At 42.7% G+C, this 14,803-nt stretch overlaps 2 protein-coding genes across 2 annotated transcripts in view; one reads left to right on the forward strand and one right to left on the reverse strand.

The window, feature by feature from the left end:
• Positions 1-3,037, reverse strand: part of LOC104308871 (UDP-glucuronosyltransferase 1A1) — an 84,049-nt gene extending 81,012 nt beyond the window's left edge. The window contains exon 1 of the mRNA XM_054172138.1: positions 2,172-3,037. Coding sequence (XP_054028113.1) covers positions 2,172-3,017 — 846 coding nt within the window. The 5' untranslated portion in view covers positions 3,018-3,037. The remainder of the gene's footprint in view (positions 1-2,171) is intronic.
• A 1,940-nt stretch (positions 3,038-4,977) lies between these two features.
• Positions 4,978-14,803, forward strand: part of USP40 (ubiquitin specific peptidase 40) — a 35,362-nt gene continuing 25,536 nt past the window's right edge. The window contains exons 1-6 of the mRNA XM_054172171.1: positions 4,978-5,037; positions 8,412-8,628; positions 9,557-9,624; positions 10,924-11,037; positions 12,035-12,199; positions 13,136-13,282. Of these exons, the coding sequence (XP_054028146.1) occupies positions 8,430-8,628; positions 9,557-9,624; positions 10,924-11,037; positions 12,035-12,199; positions 13,136-13,282 (693 nt within the window). The 5' untranslated portion in view covers positions 4,978-5,037; positions 8,412-8,429. The remainder of the gene's footprint in view (positions 5,038-8,411; positions 8,629-9,556; positions 9,625-10,923; positions 11,038-12,034; positions 12,200-13,135; positions 13,283-14,803) is intronic.

The following is a 14,803-nucleotide window of genomic DNA, read 5'->3' on the forward strand; positions in this document are numbered from 1 at the left end:
GAGCTCTTGTTCTTCAGTTACTGCAGTGGCTCATCTCTATTTCCTCTTCCAGTGCAACTCAATGATCTGCTCCATAACCTTCCCTAGCACTGAGGTCAGACTGACAGGTCTGCTGTTCTCTGGTTCCTCCTTCCAGCCCTTCTTCTAGAAGGGTGTCACATTTGCTAATCTCCATAAACTGGGACTTTCCCAGTTAGCCAGAACTGCTGATAAATGATGGAAAATGGCTTGATGAGTGCTTCTGCCTCCTTCCTCAGTACCTAGTTCTACTACTAAAGACCCAGGCAAAGAAGGCATTAAGTACCTCAGCTTTTTCTCATCCTTGGTTGTTTTGTTTCCCCCTGTATCGAATAAAGATGGAGATCCTCCTTAGTCCTCATGAGGTCCTCCTAGTAGTCATGAGGTCTTAGGTGACAGGTTGGACTTGATGATCTTTGAGGTCTTTTCCAACCTTATTGATTCTATGATTCTATGATTATATTGTTAATATATTTGTAGAAGCATTTCTTAAGCTGCCCAGAGAGTTTGTGGAGTCACCATCTCTGGAGGTGGTAAAAATTGTGCAGACATGCTACTTTGACACATGGTTTGCTGGCCATGGTGCTGTTAGGTTGACTGTTGGACTCAATGCTTTTTAGAGGCCTTTTCCAGCTGAAGCAACTCAACTAAGATTCTATTAATCTAAGGTTCTACCACCATCCCTCTTTACTGCTCCAAGGAATAAAATCTCTATCATTTCATGATCACCATGCCCAAGACAGCCTAGAAACATCACATTCCCCAGAAGTCCTCCTCTGATCACAAACTGTATCCTAAGAGAAAGACAGGTGACTTTTAAGGTTGTGTGGAATACTGTCACTGGTAGTCAGAACATTTCCTAATTTTTGTAGTGCCTGTGTTTTATATTTTTAAATATAATAATCTCAAAGTCATGTTTGTGTGGCCAGAGTACAGATTGTGGAAGAGCTTGCTCCTTCAGGCTGTAGCCTGATGTTGTTTTTGAAGGAACTTGGTCTGTTTATCTGTTGAGCTGTGCTGCTGTGTCAGAATATGCTAGTTAACGATTCACTGCTGCTGTCTCTTGTTTTTTCTCATTACCTGCAAAAACAAATGCAGTAACCCTTTCCTGTGCTGAGTCGTTGGTGACCTTTGTGGTCAGGAGAGAAGTAGCTCCTCAACATGCTAGTCAGGTTTCTTAGGACTTCTCCTTGATCTTGATCTTAAGCCTTGGTCAGGACCAAGAAAGGTAGGTCTAGTGTGAGCAGCTCCAGTACCACAGTGACAAATGGAAACAGCCTCATGAAATGTGGTTGGAAACAATCATGTTAGGACAATTTCTCTGAGGACAGGACAATTTCTCTGAGGACAGGACAAGATGCAAAAAGGAGAGCCTCAAGATAAGGGGCAAGGGCACAGTTACAGGAACACCAAGACAGAGAGATGCTGACTTGGCAGCTGAGGCAGAGATCAGTAAAGCTTAAGACCAGGTTCTTTATTTGGAGTAGCAGATGGCCCTAGGGCAAAGCCCAGGATGGGTGAAGTTAATCAGTATCTCTTACAGTGCTTGGTTATCTGGCAAGGGTTTCCTGCATGAGGCAATAGGAACCCTGGTAGCTGGGTTGTTCCAGGCTAGTGGCAGCATGAAGAAGCTGCCTGTGAACAACTGCTTTTTACTCTGATTTGGTTTATTTGTATTTGTAATTGCAACACTGTCAGCACTTGCCAGCTGTGAGTGAGGCTGGAAGAGGCTGACTTGGCAGTTGAGGTTGATCAGTGAAGATGAAGTCCAGGCTCTTGATTTAGAGCAGTAATGCAGTGCTACCACTGCCTAAAGGATGGCACTCAGGCAGCTGAAAACTCCCCACTCCCAGGATGCACCATGCAACCCTGAATCTGATGGGAAGAACAATCCTGACTGGATTTTCTCCCTATGGTACTAGACAAAAAACCTTCAACTACATGATGGCTTCATGCTAAGTGAAGGGAAGGGAGGCCAACACAGCATCTGCAGGACTCAAAGAAGGAGCCTTCATCTTTGGTCACTGTTCCGAAAACCCTGCTCTGCACTCTGAGACAGGCAGGCCTCGGGATCTTACACATAACACAACAGTGTTAAGCAGCTATTTCATTAAAACAGTAGATAAAAATTATTTTCAGGGAAAATAACTTACCTTAGGCAGTGGTTTCTTCTGGACACAGTTTATACCTCCAACAAACACCATATTGGGCATCACTGGCCTCACATACTCAAACACGAAGTCGAATCTCAGAAGCCAAATGGAAGCTGAGTTCAGGAGATCCAACAAGGATACATCTCTCTGAAGAACTTCTGAGGAAAGCTTTAGTGCATCTTCATAGTAATAGTTGCAGTACACAAGTTCCAGAAGGGCAATCAGTGCATTTTCAACTCTCTGTAAAAATGTCATGTGGTCTGAGTTGAAGGAAAACAGCCTTGGGATGTAGGACAGAGGGCTTGGGCACTGTGGAGCTTCATAGTGTAAGCTGCAAGGAAATCCTCTCATGAAGAACACATATGGAAGAGAAAGATAATTAGCAAGGGTTGCGCCGCACATTAAGATGGGATCTGTTAGGACAGCATCAAAGCTGCTTTGATTCAAGTACTGCAGAGTCTCCTTGCTGCTGAAGAGCTCCCTGCACTGAGCAAAAAACATACGGAAAGCATGCTCTGAGGTGTTGTATATTGCTAGAACATTCATTGGGAAAGGCAGGCCCTCCAGGTTAGTGGCAAGGTACTCACGAAAGCAATGGTCCAGTTCTTCTAGTGTCTGAGACACTGGGTATGTTTTCACAGTGTAAGCCTGGGTCGTTTTCATATGCCAGCTCACTTCTGGCATAAGCACCACCACCTCATGTCCTCTCTCAGACAGCTTTTCAACCACTTTCTGCATGCTAAGCCAGTGGCTTCCTACCATGGGCACCACCAGGAGTTTCCCTCCATCTGAGAGGCCAGGAAGGAGAAGGATAAAAATGCAGGCACAGTAAAGCCTCAAAGTCATCTTCCTGTGACCAGAGTATAAAATGTGCAAGATATTGCTCCTTCAGGCTGTAGCTTTTGAAGGAATTTGCTCCATTTATATGTTGAGTTGTGCTGCTGTGTCAGAATATTCTAGTTAATGATTCACTGCTCTGTGTGGTAGGTAGTCTGTTGGGGTTTTTTTCTCATTACTTGCAAAACCAAATGTAGTGACCCTTTACTCTGCTGAGTCGTTGGAGAGCCTTGTTTTCAGGAGAAAAGTAGCTCCTCAACATGCTAGTCAGATGTCTTAGGATTTCTCTCTTGATCTTTGATGTGTCCTGTCTTATGCCTTGGTAGCAATCAAGGAAAGCAGGTCTGGTGTGAGCAGCTCCAGCACCACAGTAATGTATGGACACAGCCTCAACAATTGTGCTTGGTGACATTCATGCTAGGACAATTTCTTTGAGACCAGGACTGGATGCACAAGAGAGCCTCAGAATAAGGGGCAAGGGCTGATGAACCAACTCTTCTGACCTAGTGCAAGTCTCCACAGTTGCAGTGACACCAAGACAGAGAGATGCTGACTTGGCAGTTGAGGCATAGATCAGTGAAGCTTCAGACCTGGTTCTTTATTGAGAATAGTTGCTTCACAGCCTTTGAGATGGCCCTCAGGCAAAACCCAGAATGGGTGAAGTTAATCATTATCTCTGAGGGGCTGTTGGAAAGTTTGCCAGCAACTCTCTTACTGTGCTTGGTTATCTGGCCAGGGTTTCCTGATGAGTTAAAACTTCACCGGGTTCAAGGGAGTGTGGGGTAAGATTTGTTTACCTCTCACACATGGTCACCTGCACAAGGCAGTAGGAACCCTGAACTGTGATCACTGGTAGCATGTGTGTGATCACAGTGGACTCAATTTTGGTAGGAAGTGAGGTGCCAGCTGGGTCATTCTAGGTTAGTGGCTGCATGAAGTAGCTATCTGTTTCTCTGATTTGGTTTATATGTACTTGCAGTCCTGACACTGTCAGCACTTGCCAGCAGCTAATGGGTTCACATGACCTCAGGGAGAGTCCTGGGGTGGCCAGGGCAGGAGGAAAACCATCCCAGCTTTGGTGAAGCCTTTTTGTTGGTGCAGATGCTCTACAAGGGTGGTACACTGAGCTTCATTCCCTGCTATGATTTTCAGAAGGCTTCAGCAGGGCTTGTCCCTGGTGGCATGTCCTGGTTTGAGATTTTAAAAAAAGAACTAATTCTCTTCAGCAATTTTACTTTTCACCTGTCTGTTCTAAGTGATGGCACTTTCTGAAGTTAATGCTATATTTTCGTCAATTAAAGCAATACCGTCAACAAAATGGTGTGTGATCTGAGAGAGTTTGTTTCGTAGGTAAGGGGATTCCCAGCTGAAGGGGTTGTGTGTTTTAGTATCATGATGATATGTTAAAGTCCACTCACTAGGTGCATAAGTTCCAACAGTTTTGCATTTCCATAGTTTGCTGATAAAGTTGTGATGCCCTTAGTGTCTTCTTAGAGCCTTTTGTTTCACTTTGGTAAGAATTTCCCACACAAGCCAGGCATCATCAATCTTTTGAACTCCTCTTCCAGGTTATAGTTCCTAGCCTAGCGTGCAATGTTTATACAAAGTAATTAGCTTCACTCCATAAAGCCCCTGATCTCTGGTCCTCCTTAGAAGCACAATGCAGTATATTTGATCCTACCCTTAGCGTGTCACTATAACCTAGGCATTTACTCAAACGGTTCACTGAGATAATAAGGCTCTAGAGAGGCAGGCCTGCCCTCCTCCAGGGCCGGAGAGGCAACGCGCGGTCTCCAGGGCAACGCTCGTTCACTCCCGCCCTGTGCGGCGGCCACCAGGAAACTACAGCACCCAGAAGGCCTTGCGGCTCCCCACCAGGCCTCACTACGATTCCCAGCAGGTTGTGCGCGGCCGCCCGCCCAGGCGTCGCGTTGTTGGCCCGTCTTCAGTTCGCATCGGCTCCGGCGGTTCCTTCCGGCCCCTTACCAGAGGTGTTTCGGCTGCTGTTTTCTCTCCGGGATTCGGTCAGGTGCGTGAAGTGCTGGAGCCGCTGCGGCCTTAAGGTCCCAGAGTGCTTTGCGAGGCGCCACAACAAAGATGGCGGCGGCCGCGGGGCCGTGGCGGTAGGCGCAGGCTCGGCTACAGGTTCGGGCTCTGTGCGGTAACTCCGAGGTAGGCAGCGGCGAGAGGCCGTTCCTTGCCAGCCCCCCAGCTGGTAGCGGCAGGTCCAGGGTACCGGTCCTCTTCCTTTCTTCTGTACCGCTGAGGCCGCGTCAGAAGGCTGGGCCCAGCTCCGTGGGGACTCCGGGGCTGGAGCATATGGTTGGTGGAGAGAGGCAGGAGGAGCCGGGTGAGTTCAGCCTGAGGAAGGGAAGGCTAGGCTGTGATGGTACTGCTGTGGGGAGGGTGTAGGTACAGCCTGGGGGTTCACTGTGTTAGGATGAGAGGTACCTGACTCGAGTTACAGTGTGGAAGGTTCCCATCGGAATATGAGCTTAGAGGCGTTTGGGGATCTTCCATGAAGAGTGATTCCAGCGCTTATGGAGCAAGGCCTTAATTCTAAGTTGGTTTGCCTTTGTGGGGGAATTGGACCAGAGTCATCATACAGAGATTTGGCAGAATCGCAGAATAGTTTAGGCCGTGAAAGACCTTTAAGATCATCAAGTCCAATAGTGAATCTATATTTCTGTATGATTTTTAAATGAAAGAAGCTGCTAACAGCAGTGCTCTGAGAGTCAAATGAGGAATGTGGGACAATTTGGCATTTTCCTGATGAAGTACTTCTCTGTAGTGGTGGGTGGGTACAGCAGACGGTCAGTAAGATAATTGCTGTCTTCTAGATATCATAGAATGATTTGGATTGAAAAGGACTTTTAAAAGCGATTTAGTCAGCCCCCCTGCAGTGAACAGGGACATCTTCAACTAGGTCAGGTTGCTGACTTTGAAGGTGGCTTCTACCACCTCTCTGAGTAACCTGTGCCAGTGTTCTACCATCCTCACTTTAAAAAATCACTTCTACCTAGTCTAAAGTGCCCTTCTTAGTTTAAAACCATTGCTCCTTGTTGCAACAGGACCCATTAAAAAGACTAGACCCTCTTTATGCACTGAAAGGTTACAGTAAGGTCTCCCTGGTGCCTCCTGCTTTTCAGGCTGATCAACCACAACTCTCCCAGCCCTCTAATTATTTTTGTGAGCTTCTCTGGATCCACTCCAGCAGGTCTGTGTCTATCCTGTGCTGATGATGTTTAAGCTTTACAGAGCACCACAGGTGGAGTCTCACCAGAGTAGAGTGGAAGAATCACTTTCCTTGACCTGCTGCTTTTGATGCATATGCACATGCACCTTTCTGTGGTGAACAAACCTACTAGGAGTAAGCTGTTGTGCATTCAGTGATGAAAATGGGAAGGGTTGTCATCTTTGGTTAAATGCTGAAGTGCAGCAGGCTTAACTGGAAAAAATGGATGAAAGCTGTGAGACAGTTTGGAAAGAACAGTAAACCTAGCAATTACATCTTGGGACATGGGACCTTTGCAGGCTTCTTTTTTAGGTAGTCAGGATAGGTGCTGCATTCAGAGGAGGAAAACTTAATGCAAAGAGCTCAAATTATTTTTTTTTTCCTGTCTGTATTCATTAAAAAGTATCTCCAGCCATGTTATTTTTTTTTGTGGAGTATATAACAGGTATGAAGTGCTGAAGTAGTACTACAGAACAAGCAGAGTAAACACTGCCCTGCTGCTTCATAGTCAGCTGCTCTGAACACAGCCTCTTGCTTTAAAACTGTTCTACTATGGGAAGTACTAAAATGGACTAAGTGTAATGCTATTTTATAAAAATAGTTTTAGGAGTTGCCTGATGAGCTGCCAGTAGGTTGACTGGGGAGCTATCACCTGCATTCAGCTTTTGAAAAGACATTTATCAAGATTTACACACTTATCAAGATTTACCACTGAAAGCTCTTTAATGAAGCTGACACAGGAGAAGAAAGTTATTGCTTGATTAAATAATTAGCTGAAAGGTAGGAAAGTGAAAATCAGCTGTCACAGAAGGGAAGTGAGAAGGAGTTTCTTTGTATTTTTGCTAGGGCCTATGTTTAGCATGTCATAAATTCTCAGAAATAAACAGTGAATGCTGAGATGATGGATTTTTTTTTTTCCTTGTGAAATTGACTGATAAATTGCAGTGAAGACAGGTGCCATCAGTGAAGCTTTGAAGTCTTTATGCTAATAGACAGCTGAATGAAATGGACAGAGCTGATCACAGCTGTGCAGTGTGTCTGTATATCTTTACATGTATATTTGTAAAGGGCTTATATATTGGTGAGGTTTGAAGTGAACATACAGGAGTGAGATCTTGGGATAATAATAAATGTAGTTTAGTGCTCAGCGGATGTACAAAACCAGATCAGTCCAGAGCACCATTACACAGAGCACTTCTACAGCTATGGAAGCCTGTGGTTTGTACACATCTTAAACTTTGTTGGCAGACATGGTCCTCTAAGCTCAAGAACAAGTAAAGGAGAGGTTTAAGGGGTTTAGAGGAGGTAGATAAGAATAGGGATGGGGGACAAATTCAGTTGTAGACATGAATGTCTTAGTGGAAGTTTTTGTCTGGAAGATAATCCTGAGTGGAATATAATAAAGATCTGTAAACTTGCACACATAATGAAGGTAAATATGGGAACAGTTATTCAGTGCTTTGCTGTAACTCCTTCATTACTCCCTGCTGCAGCATACCAAGTGAAATAATGGGGTGACAACACAAAAAGGAGCTTACTTTGGGAGTCCTGGTATCTGGTAAAAGGTTACAAGGCTTTGAAAAATGACTGGAAAAAATTTCCACAAGAAGAATTATTTGCTGTTAAATTTTACTTAAACATCTGGAAGCAAAGATAATATTTTCATAAAATATCACTGTATTTTTGACTGTTTATTGCACTCTTCCCATCCAAACTCGCCAACCCTGGAGACAGTTTGTGTGTGCATGTGGATTTGTTGAGAGGCAGTGCTTGTGTTGAGATTGTGTTGAGTATGGGGGGCCTCACATATCCTTCCTGCAGCAGAGTGGGCAACTTGAGCACTAGTTAACTTTGGATGTTTAGAAGGACCTATTTATTTCGCTCTGCAAGTTTTCACTGCTGCAGAATTGAAATGTAATGTATTTGATTCTAGCTAGAAGTCTATTCGTACCTGTGCTAAATCCTTTAAATTCACTCTTTGTTTTTCACCTAAGTACACACTTTTTTATGCAGTGATGTTCATTTTTAGAATGATCATAATAAGAGGAAAAAAATGTTAACTTCTTTAATCAAGGCAAAAAGGTTTGTCTTGGAGAATTAGAGGTGAGTGTAGTCAGTTGTATTTTTTTGCAATAAATAGATTACTTTTTTGTTTGTTTGTTTCTCAGGACTGTTTTGCCTTCACAATGTTTGGGGACTTGTTTGAGGAGGATTTTTCATTTATTTCAAACGATCGTTGTGGAAAAGGGAAGAAATCAAAGCCCAGAGATTCCGAGCCTCCAGCTCCCAGGGATTTCACCAACCTAAGTGGTATCAAAAATCAGGGTGGGACCTGCTACCTCAATTCCCTTCTGCAGACTCTGCTTTTCACGCCGGAATTTAGAGGTAATGTGTTCGAAATCTTCTTAATGTTGGAATTTTTATTTTATGGTGACTTGCATTTCTGCTTATTTATTAAAGAAACACAACAAACATTATTTTCAGGGACAATTTACTTCAGTTCACTTCATGTCAGTTATTACAGAACACTCAAAAGCTACTGATCTGTAAAACCGGTGTCATCGCTTTCTGCATACAATGTAGGTTTTATAAATGTAAACCTTCTCTTACGGGTGGGCACAGTGTGTGTAATGAAGAGGTTATTGCTGTCTATGAAATGTTGTAGGGTCTTTGTTTTGTTGTGTTGTTTTTGGTTGGTTGGGTTTGTTTTTGTTTTTTTGTTGGTTTTATTTTGCATGCAGCCACTACAATTCCTGCATAAAACCCAAACAAACAAAAGCCCCAGAAACTTTGCCATCTGAACACCTTCAGGTTTACTTCTGCTTTATTGTTATAGTTTGGACTTACTGCAGGGGTGACTCAAAGTATCATAGACTGGTTTGGGTTGAAAGGGACCTTAAAGGTCATCTAGTTTCAGCCCACCTGCCATGGGCAGGGACACCTTCTACTAGAGCAGGTTGCTCAGATCCTTATCCAACCTGGCCTTCAATGTTTTCAGGATGGAGGCATCTACAACCTCTCTGGGCAACCTGTTCCTGTGCCTCACCACCCTCAAAGTAAAGCATTTCCTCCTAACATCTAATCTAAATCTTCCCTCTGCTTTCGAAACCATTATCCCTTGTCCTATTGATGCAGATCCTGGCCCATCTTTCCTGTAGGCCCATCTGAATGATGTTCAGGAATATTATTTAATGTCTTATTGTGTCAGAAAGAATCTCATTGTTATGCTTGACAGTTTAAAGGGTTTTTTTTGTGCATTTTAAGAGGAGATATTGTCTGGTTTCTAAATAGGCATTTTTCTTCATAATTACAGAGGCACTGTTCTCTCTAGGACCCGAAGAACTTGGGACTCTGGGTGATAGCAATAAACCTGACACAAAGGTATTCAGTGTTTTCTTGTTAGTCACTGATGAATGTCATTTCAGAAGAAAATTGTTGCAATTTGCGTGAAACTTCCTATGAGAATGAATGGAAGCCTAACTCTTGATATGAAGGAAGCCTAATTCTTGATACTGAAAGACAGTTTGGCTGATTCTTGATTTTTCACACAGTTCAGTGTTTTCAGTGTCATAAGCATTTGCTTCAGGAGGAAGAGACACTGAGCCTGTTTCTGCTGAAATTGATAGCAGAGATAGTTTTGTCTTCAAGGGGAGCAGGAACAGTTCTGATCCTGTAGGAACAATTCTGTACAGTCCAGTTTTAGAGTTTTCTCTTTTGTAATTGAAGCCGCGTTTCTGCCACCAGAAGTAAAACCAAACAAGTGTGTGTAGCCTGGATGACAGCACTGAGGGTCTCTAAAGACTTCATAGCCCACCTCTCCACAAGATGCTATAGGACTGGAATTTAATCTTTTTCTTTAAAAACTGCTTTCTGAAGTTGACTGTAGAGTTTATTTAGGTCTCAGCCTAATGTCACAAAACTGGCTGCTTGGAAAATATTTTTCTTTGTGAGTCAACTATAAATATAGGTAGCTAAGAGGCCTGGGGCTGTTTAGCTTGGAGAGGATTGACAGGATCTTAGCTGTGTTTATCAATATCTAAAGGATGAGTGTCAAGAGGATAAGGACAGACTCTTAAGACCAGCAACATCACAATTGGCATGAGCACAAACTGGAACACAAGATATTTCATCTGTGAAGAAAAGCTTCTTTACTGTGAGATTAATAAAGCACTGGAACAGGCTGCCCGGAGAGATTGTGGAGTCTCCTTCTCTGGAGAGATTCAAAATCCACATGGATGTGATCCTGTGATCAAGATTGTTGATGCTAACCTTTCTCTTTCCCATCTCCTTCCATCCCATCACCAAACCCTTCACTGAGCAAGGAGCAGCATGTGTTAAATCTGTATGTTAAGATGTCTTATATCTGAGTTCTTGGGGTTTAGTATTATGAAAGGTATCAGAGAAAGCTGTCCTTTTGAACTGTGGTCATGGCTTAATTTTAATCTGTACAGTTTTGCTTTATCACAAAATTTGTTTCATTTGGCTGAGTAAGGTGGGGCACTGGAGATTTTTGGGAATCAAGTCTGACTGATGTTTAGTTGTGAGTCCAGTAACCTGTGAAAGCCATAGACAGTGATGATTTATTATAGGTTTTGTACAAAATAATTGGGTTTTTTATTTAAATTACTGGTTTCAAGACTCTTCCTGATCTGTTGGATGTATTTTGTTTTGTGTTTCTAGGTTCGAATAATTCCATTACAACTTCAACGGTTATTTGCTCAGCTTCTGCTTTTGGACCAGCAGGCTGCATCTACAACAGACCTTACTGAGAGCTTTGGGTGGAACAGCCATGAGGTACAAATCATCAGTGACACCATCATTGATAAACATCTTCCTGAATGGAGATAATTTCTTTAGGCTGGGGAGACAGCACTGAATTGGGTCAGCTGGGTCAGCTATCGTTGTGTACAATTGTATCTCGTTTACAAGAAGCAGCAGAAGAAAATTGTTCTGCTAGATACAACTTCAGTAGCCAGTTCCTTGTATTCTGCAGGATTGTTTTTCCAACAGTAACTAGGGTTCTTGACCTCAAATACTTAGATTTTTACCTAAGTGGAGCTGTGTAATTCACCTTAGAGTTTAGTCTGAATCTACTCATACAAGTGGGTTATATGGGTGATAGTTTATGTGCTTGTAGCCATTTGAAGAAGCATAGAATCATTGAGTTTAACCATTAACCCAGCACTGCCAAGTTCACTGCTAACTGTGTCCCTCAGCACCGTATCTACACATCTTTAAATATCTGCAGGACTGGCCACCCCACCATTTTGCCAGGCTGGCTGTTCCAATCTTTACAATCCTTCTGGTGAAAACTTTTTTCCCAGTGTCAAATCTAAACCTCCTCTGCCTCAACTTGAGGTCATTTCCTCTCATCTTGTCACTTGTACTTGAGAGAAGTGACTGACCTCCATCTCACTACAGCCATCTTTCAGGTAGTTGTTAAGGTCTCCTGTGAGCCTCATTTTCTTCAGGTTGAACAGCCCCCCAGTTCCCTCAGCTGCTCCTCATAAGGCTTATGCTCTAGCCTCTTTATCAGCTTCACTGCCCATCTTTGGACATGCTCCATCACTTCAATATCTTTATTGTAGTGAAAGGCCCCAAACTGAGCACAATATTCACATTTAGCCTAACCAAATTAAGAAAAATAATAAGGTTGTAACTGATTACTCAAGGTAGTAAATATATGGGTAGTCATTGAGACAACTCACTGTATGTTGTTATTAAGCAATCAGTGAAGCAGATGTCCCTATTTCATTTCTTCAAGGTTTTTGTTGTTTTTTTAATCATGCAGGAAATGAGGCAGCATGATGTGCAGGAATTAAATCGGATCCTGTTCAGTGCTTTGGAAACTTCCCTTGTGGGGACTTCCGGTCATGACCTTATTAACCGGTTGTACCATGGGATTGTTGTCAACCAGATCGTTTGTAAAGAATGCAAGAATATCAGCGAGAGACAGGTAAAGCCAGCTGATTATCCAGCATAGGTTTCTGTTCAGGCTGTTGAAGATACTCCAAATGTTTCTGTTGTTGTGTTGGGTTTTTTTAAGAACAATTACATCTTTCTTAGGTATTACTGGTGGCCTTGTTGAATCTACTGTGTATATTGGTTAGGATGCTGCAGACTTGCACACATGAAAATTATGTAGAACTTTGTTGTTAAGTCTTGGCTGGCATTTTCTAAACCACCTACATCAGCCTGATGTTGTATCTAAAAATAATTCCTCTACTGTGCATGTATAAGGGTTTTTCCCCATTAGCAATGAAAACAAAATGAATGCTTGACATCTGCTGTGCTGAATGGTGTGGTGGGTTGAAATTTCCCCCCCAGCATTAACTTGCCCAGCCCAGTTGGAAGCAAATGAAAGTTGTATTTACAGGCAAAACTACAGTCTACAATGGAATGCGATGAATATGTACAAAATACACAGTATTTACAGATACTTACAATTAAAAAATAGCACAAGAACCCCGCTGGTCAAAGAACAGGGGAAGCTACTAGCTTCTCCCTTGCTGCCTTCCCCTACCCCCCTGTACAAAAGGGAGAAGAGAAAGGAGCAGAGAAAGTTGCTGTTAGACTTAACCAAAATAATGCAGCCAAGTTCAAGCAGAAGCAAGTTAGTATCTCTCCAGAGCGAAGAAGTGAGAAGAGAGACTTGTTTTGGTACCACCAATCTTATAGTAGATATTTCTTCAATGGGATTGTTTAGAATCTTTATTTTCCTTTTCACACCCAGTATTGATTTATTTACATTTTACTACTTTTCTATGCCAGATCTGCGAAAAAATTTAAAGGCATAGCCTAAAACTACCACATAGGGAATATGAATATCTTTCTGATGTACTGTGAGCTTAGCCCACTTACTATCTTACTTATACATTGTACTTCTGCATAGGAGGATTTCTTAGACCTAACGGTGGCAGTAAAAGGTGTTGCTGGCTTGGAGGAGGCCCTGTGGAACATGTATGTTGAAGAGGAGTACTTTGAAAATGAGAACTTGTATCGATGTGGAGCCTGTGATAAACTTGTTGAAGCCTCAAAGGTAATGCTTTGGAGATTCTGAGCATTCTGTTGACTAACAGTTAGGAACTGTTTGCATTGCTGTCTCTTACCACTAACTCTGAAATAAAAGAATTTGTGTCTTTACCGTACCTGATGCATAACAAGAGGAGGCTAAAGTCTGACCTGCTTGTAAGCCTCAACAACTATGTATAAAAAAAAGTTCATGTGACTCTTTCCTTCACTTAAATATTATTGCAGTCTTTAATCTAGGCAGTAGTGAAAGGGGTGGCATGTAGTTTCCACACTTTGGGCATTTCAGAGGGTAGGCTAGAACATAAGCTGAAGCATGAGGAAAGAAATAGATCCATATAGCGGAGAAAAGCATGGAAATTCTTATGAAGAACCCAAATGAGAAAGACAAAGTAATGAACTGTGTCTCTGCACATGGAAATGGAATCTGTTGATCCAAGTATTGCATCATTTCCCTGATGCTGAAGACATTCTTGCAGTGATTAATCAATACCTTAGTAGATGTTTTCAGTATGCTTCTGTAGTGCTAGAGCCTTCAAGTGAGTAAGAAGGTATTCATGCACGGAGCCATCCAGCTCTTCTAACATGCAAAACACTGGCTGTATTTTCATTCTGTATGCTTGTGTTGTATCAATCTGCCAGTTTACTTCTGGAATCCCTACCTCATGTCCTCTCTCAATGAGCTTTTCGACTACTTCCTGCATACTAGACCAGGAAGCAGGAGAATAAAAATCCAGGCACAGTGAAGCCTAAAAGTCATGTTCTCGTGGTCACAAGATAGACCCACAAATTCTTTTCTTTCCTTTCGAGGGAAGCCAGTGGGTTTATATGCTGAGTTGGGCTGCTCTACCACAATTTTCTAGCAAACAATTTTCTACTTTGATCTGCCCCTGGCTATGGGTGAAGTTTCTCAGTTTTGGAGGTTTTTTTGTTGGTTTTAATTTTATAAATGCTTGTTAATCCAAATGTAGTGACCCTTTTCCTGTGCTTGGTTATTGGAGGTAATCGGTGTCCAACAGAGAACTGTGACATTAAGCTTTGTTGTTTGAGAATGTTTCCCAGGAGCTTAGGGACATCCAGACTGGAGTAGTCCTTTGGTCTGGTTCCCTGCCTTCATCCCTGGCACCCTGGGAAAGCTTCACGTGATTGACACTTGTCTACACTGGGACCCTCCAGAAGAGTTGTGTATGTGACCCTGAATGCTTTCTCAAATGGCAGCATGGCTGGTAACACCGGTTACTGTCTGGGTAACAGCACAGCCTAAACATCCTTGTGCTGACAGTTTGGCCCTGTTTGTTGGTTTATGACAGTTGGAACTGGCTTCCCCAGTGTAATAATTGAATTTAAGACTTTGTCTTCTCATCCATCCCTTCAGTTAGGGTCAGGGAAGGGCAGCCCAGTGAGAGCTTTATGAGAATTGTAGGTCTTTGAATTCATTTTCTGTATCAGGATGAAGTATTGGACTGATGATCACCATTCAAGGGTTTAACAGAGGGGAAACCCATTGATTGCTTTCAGAATGTCTAGTTAG

Source organism: Dryobates pubescens, chromosome 2 (genome assembly GCF_014839835.1).
Source record: "Dryobates pubescens isolate bDryPub1 chromosome 2, bDryPub1.pri, whole genome shotgun sequence".
Lineage (NCBI taxonomy): Eukaryota > Metazoa > Chordata > Aves > Piciformes > Picidae > Dryobates > Dryobates pubescens.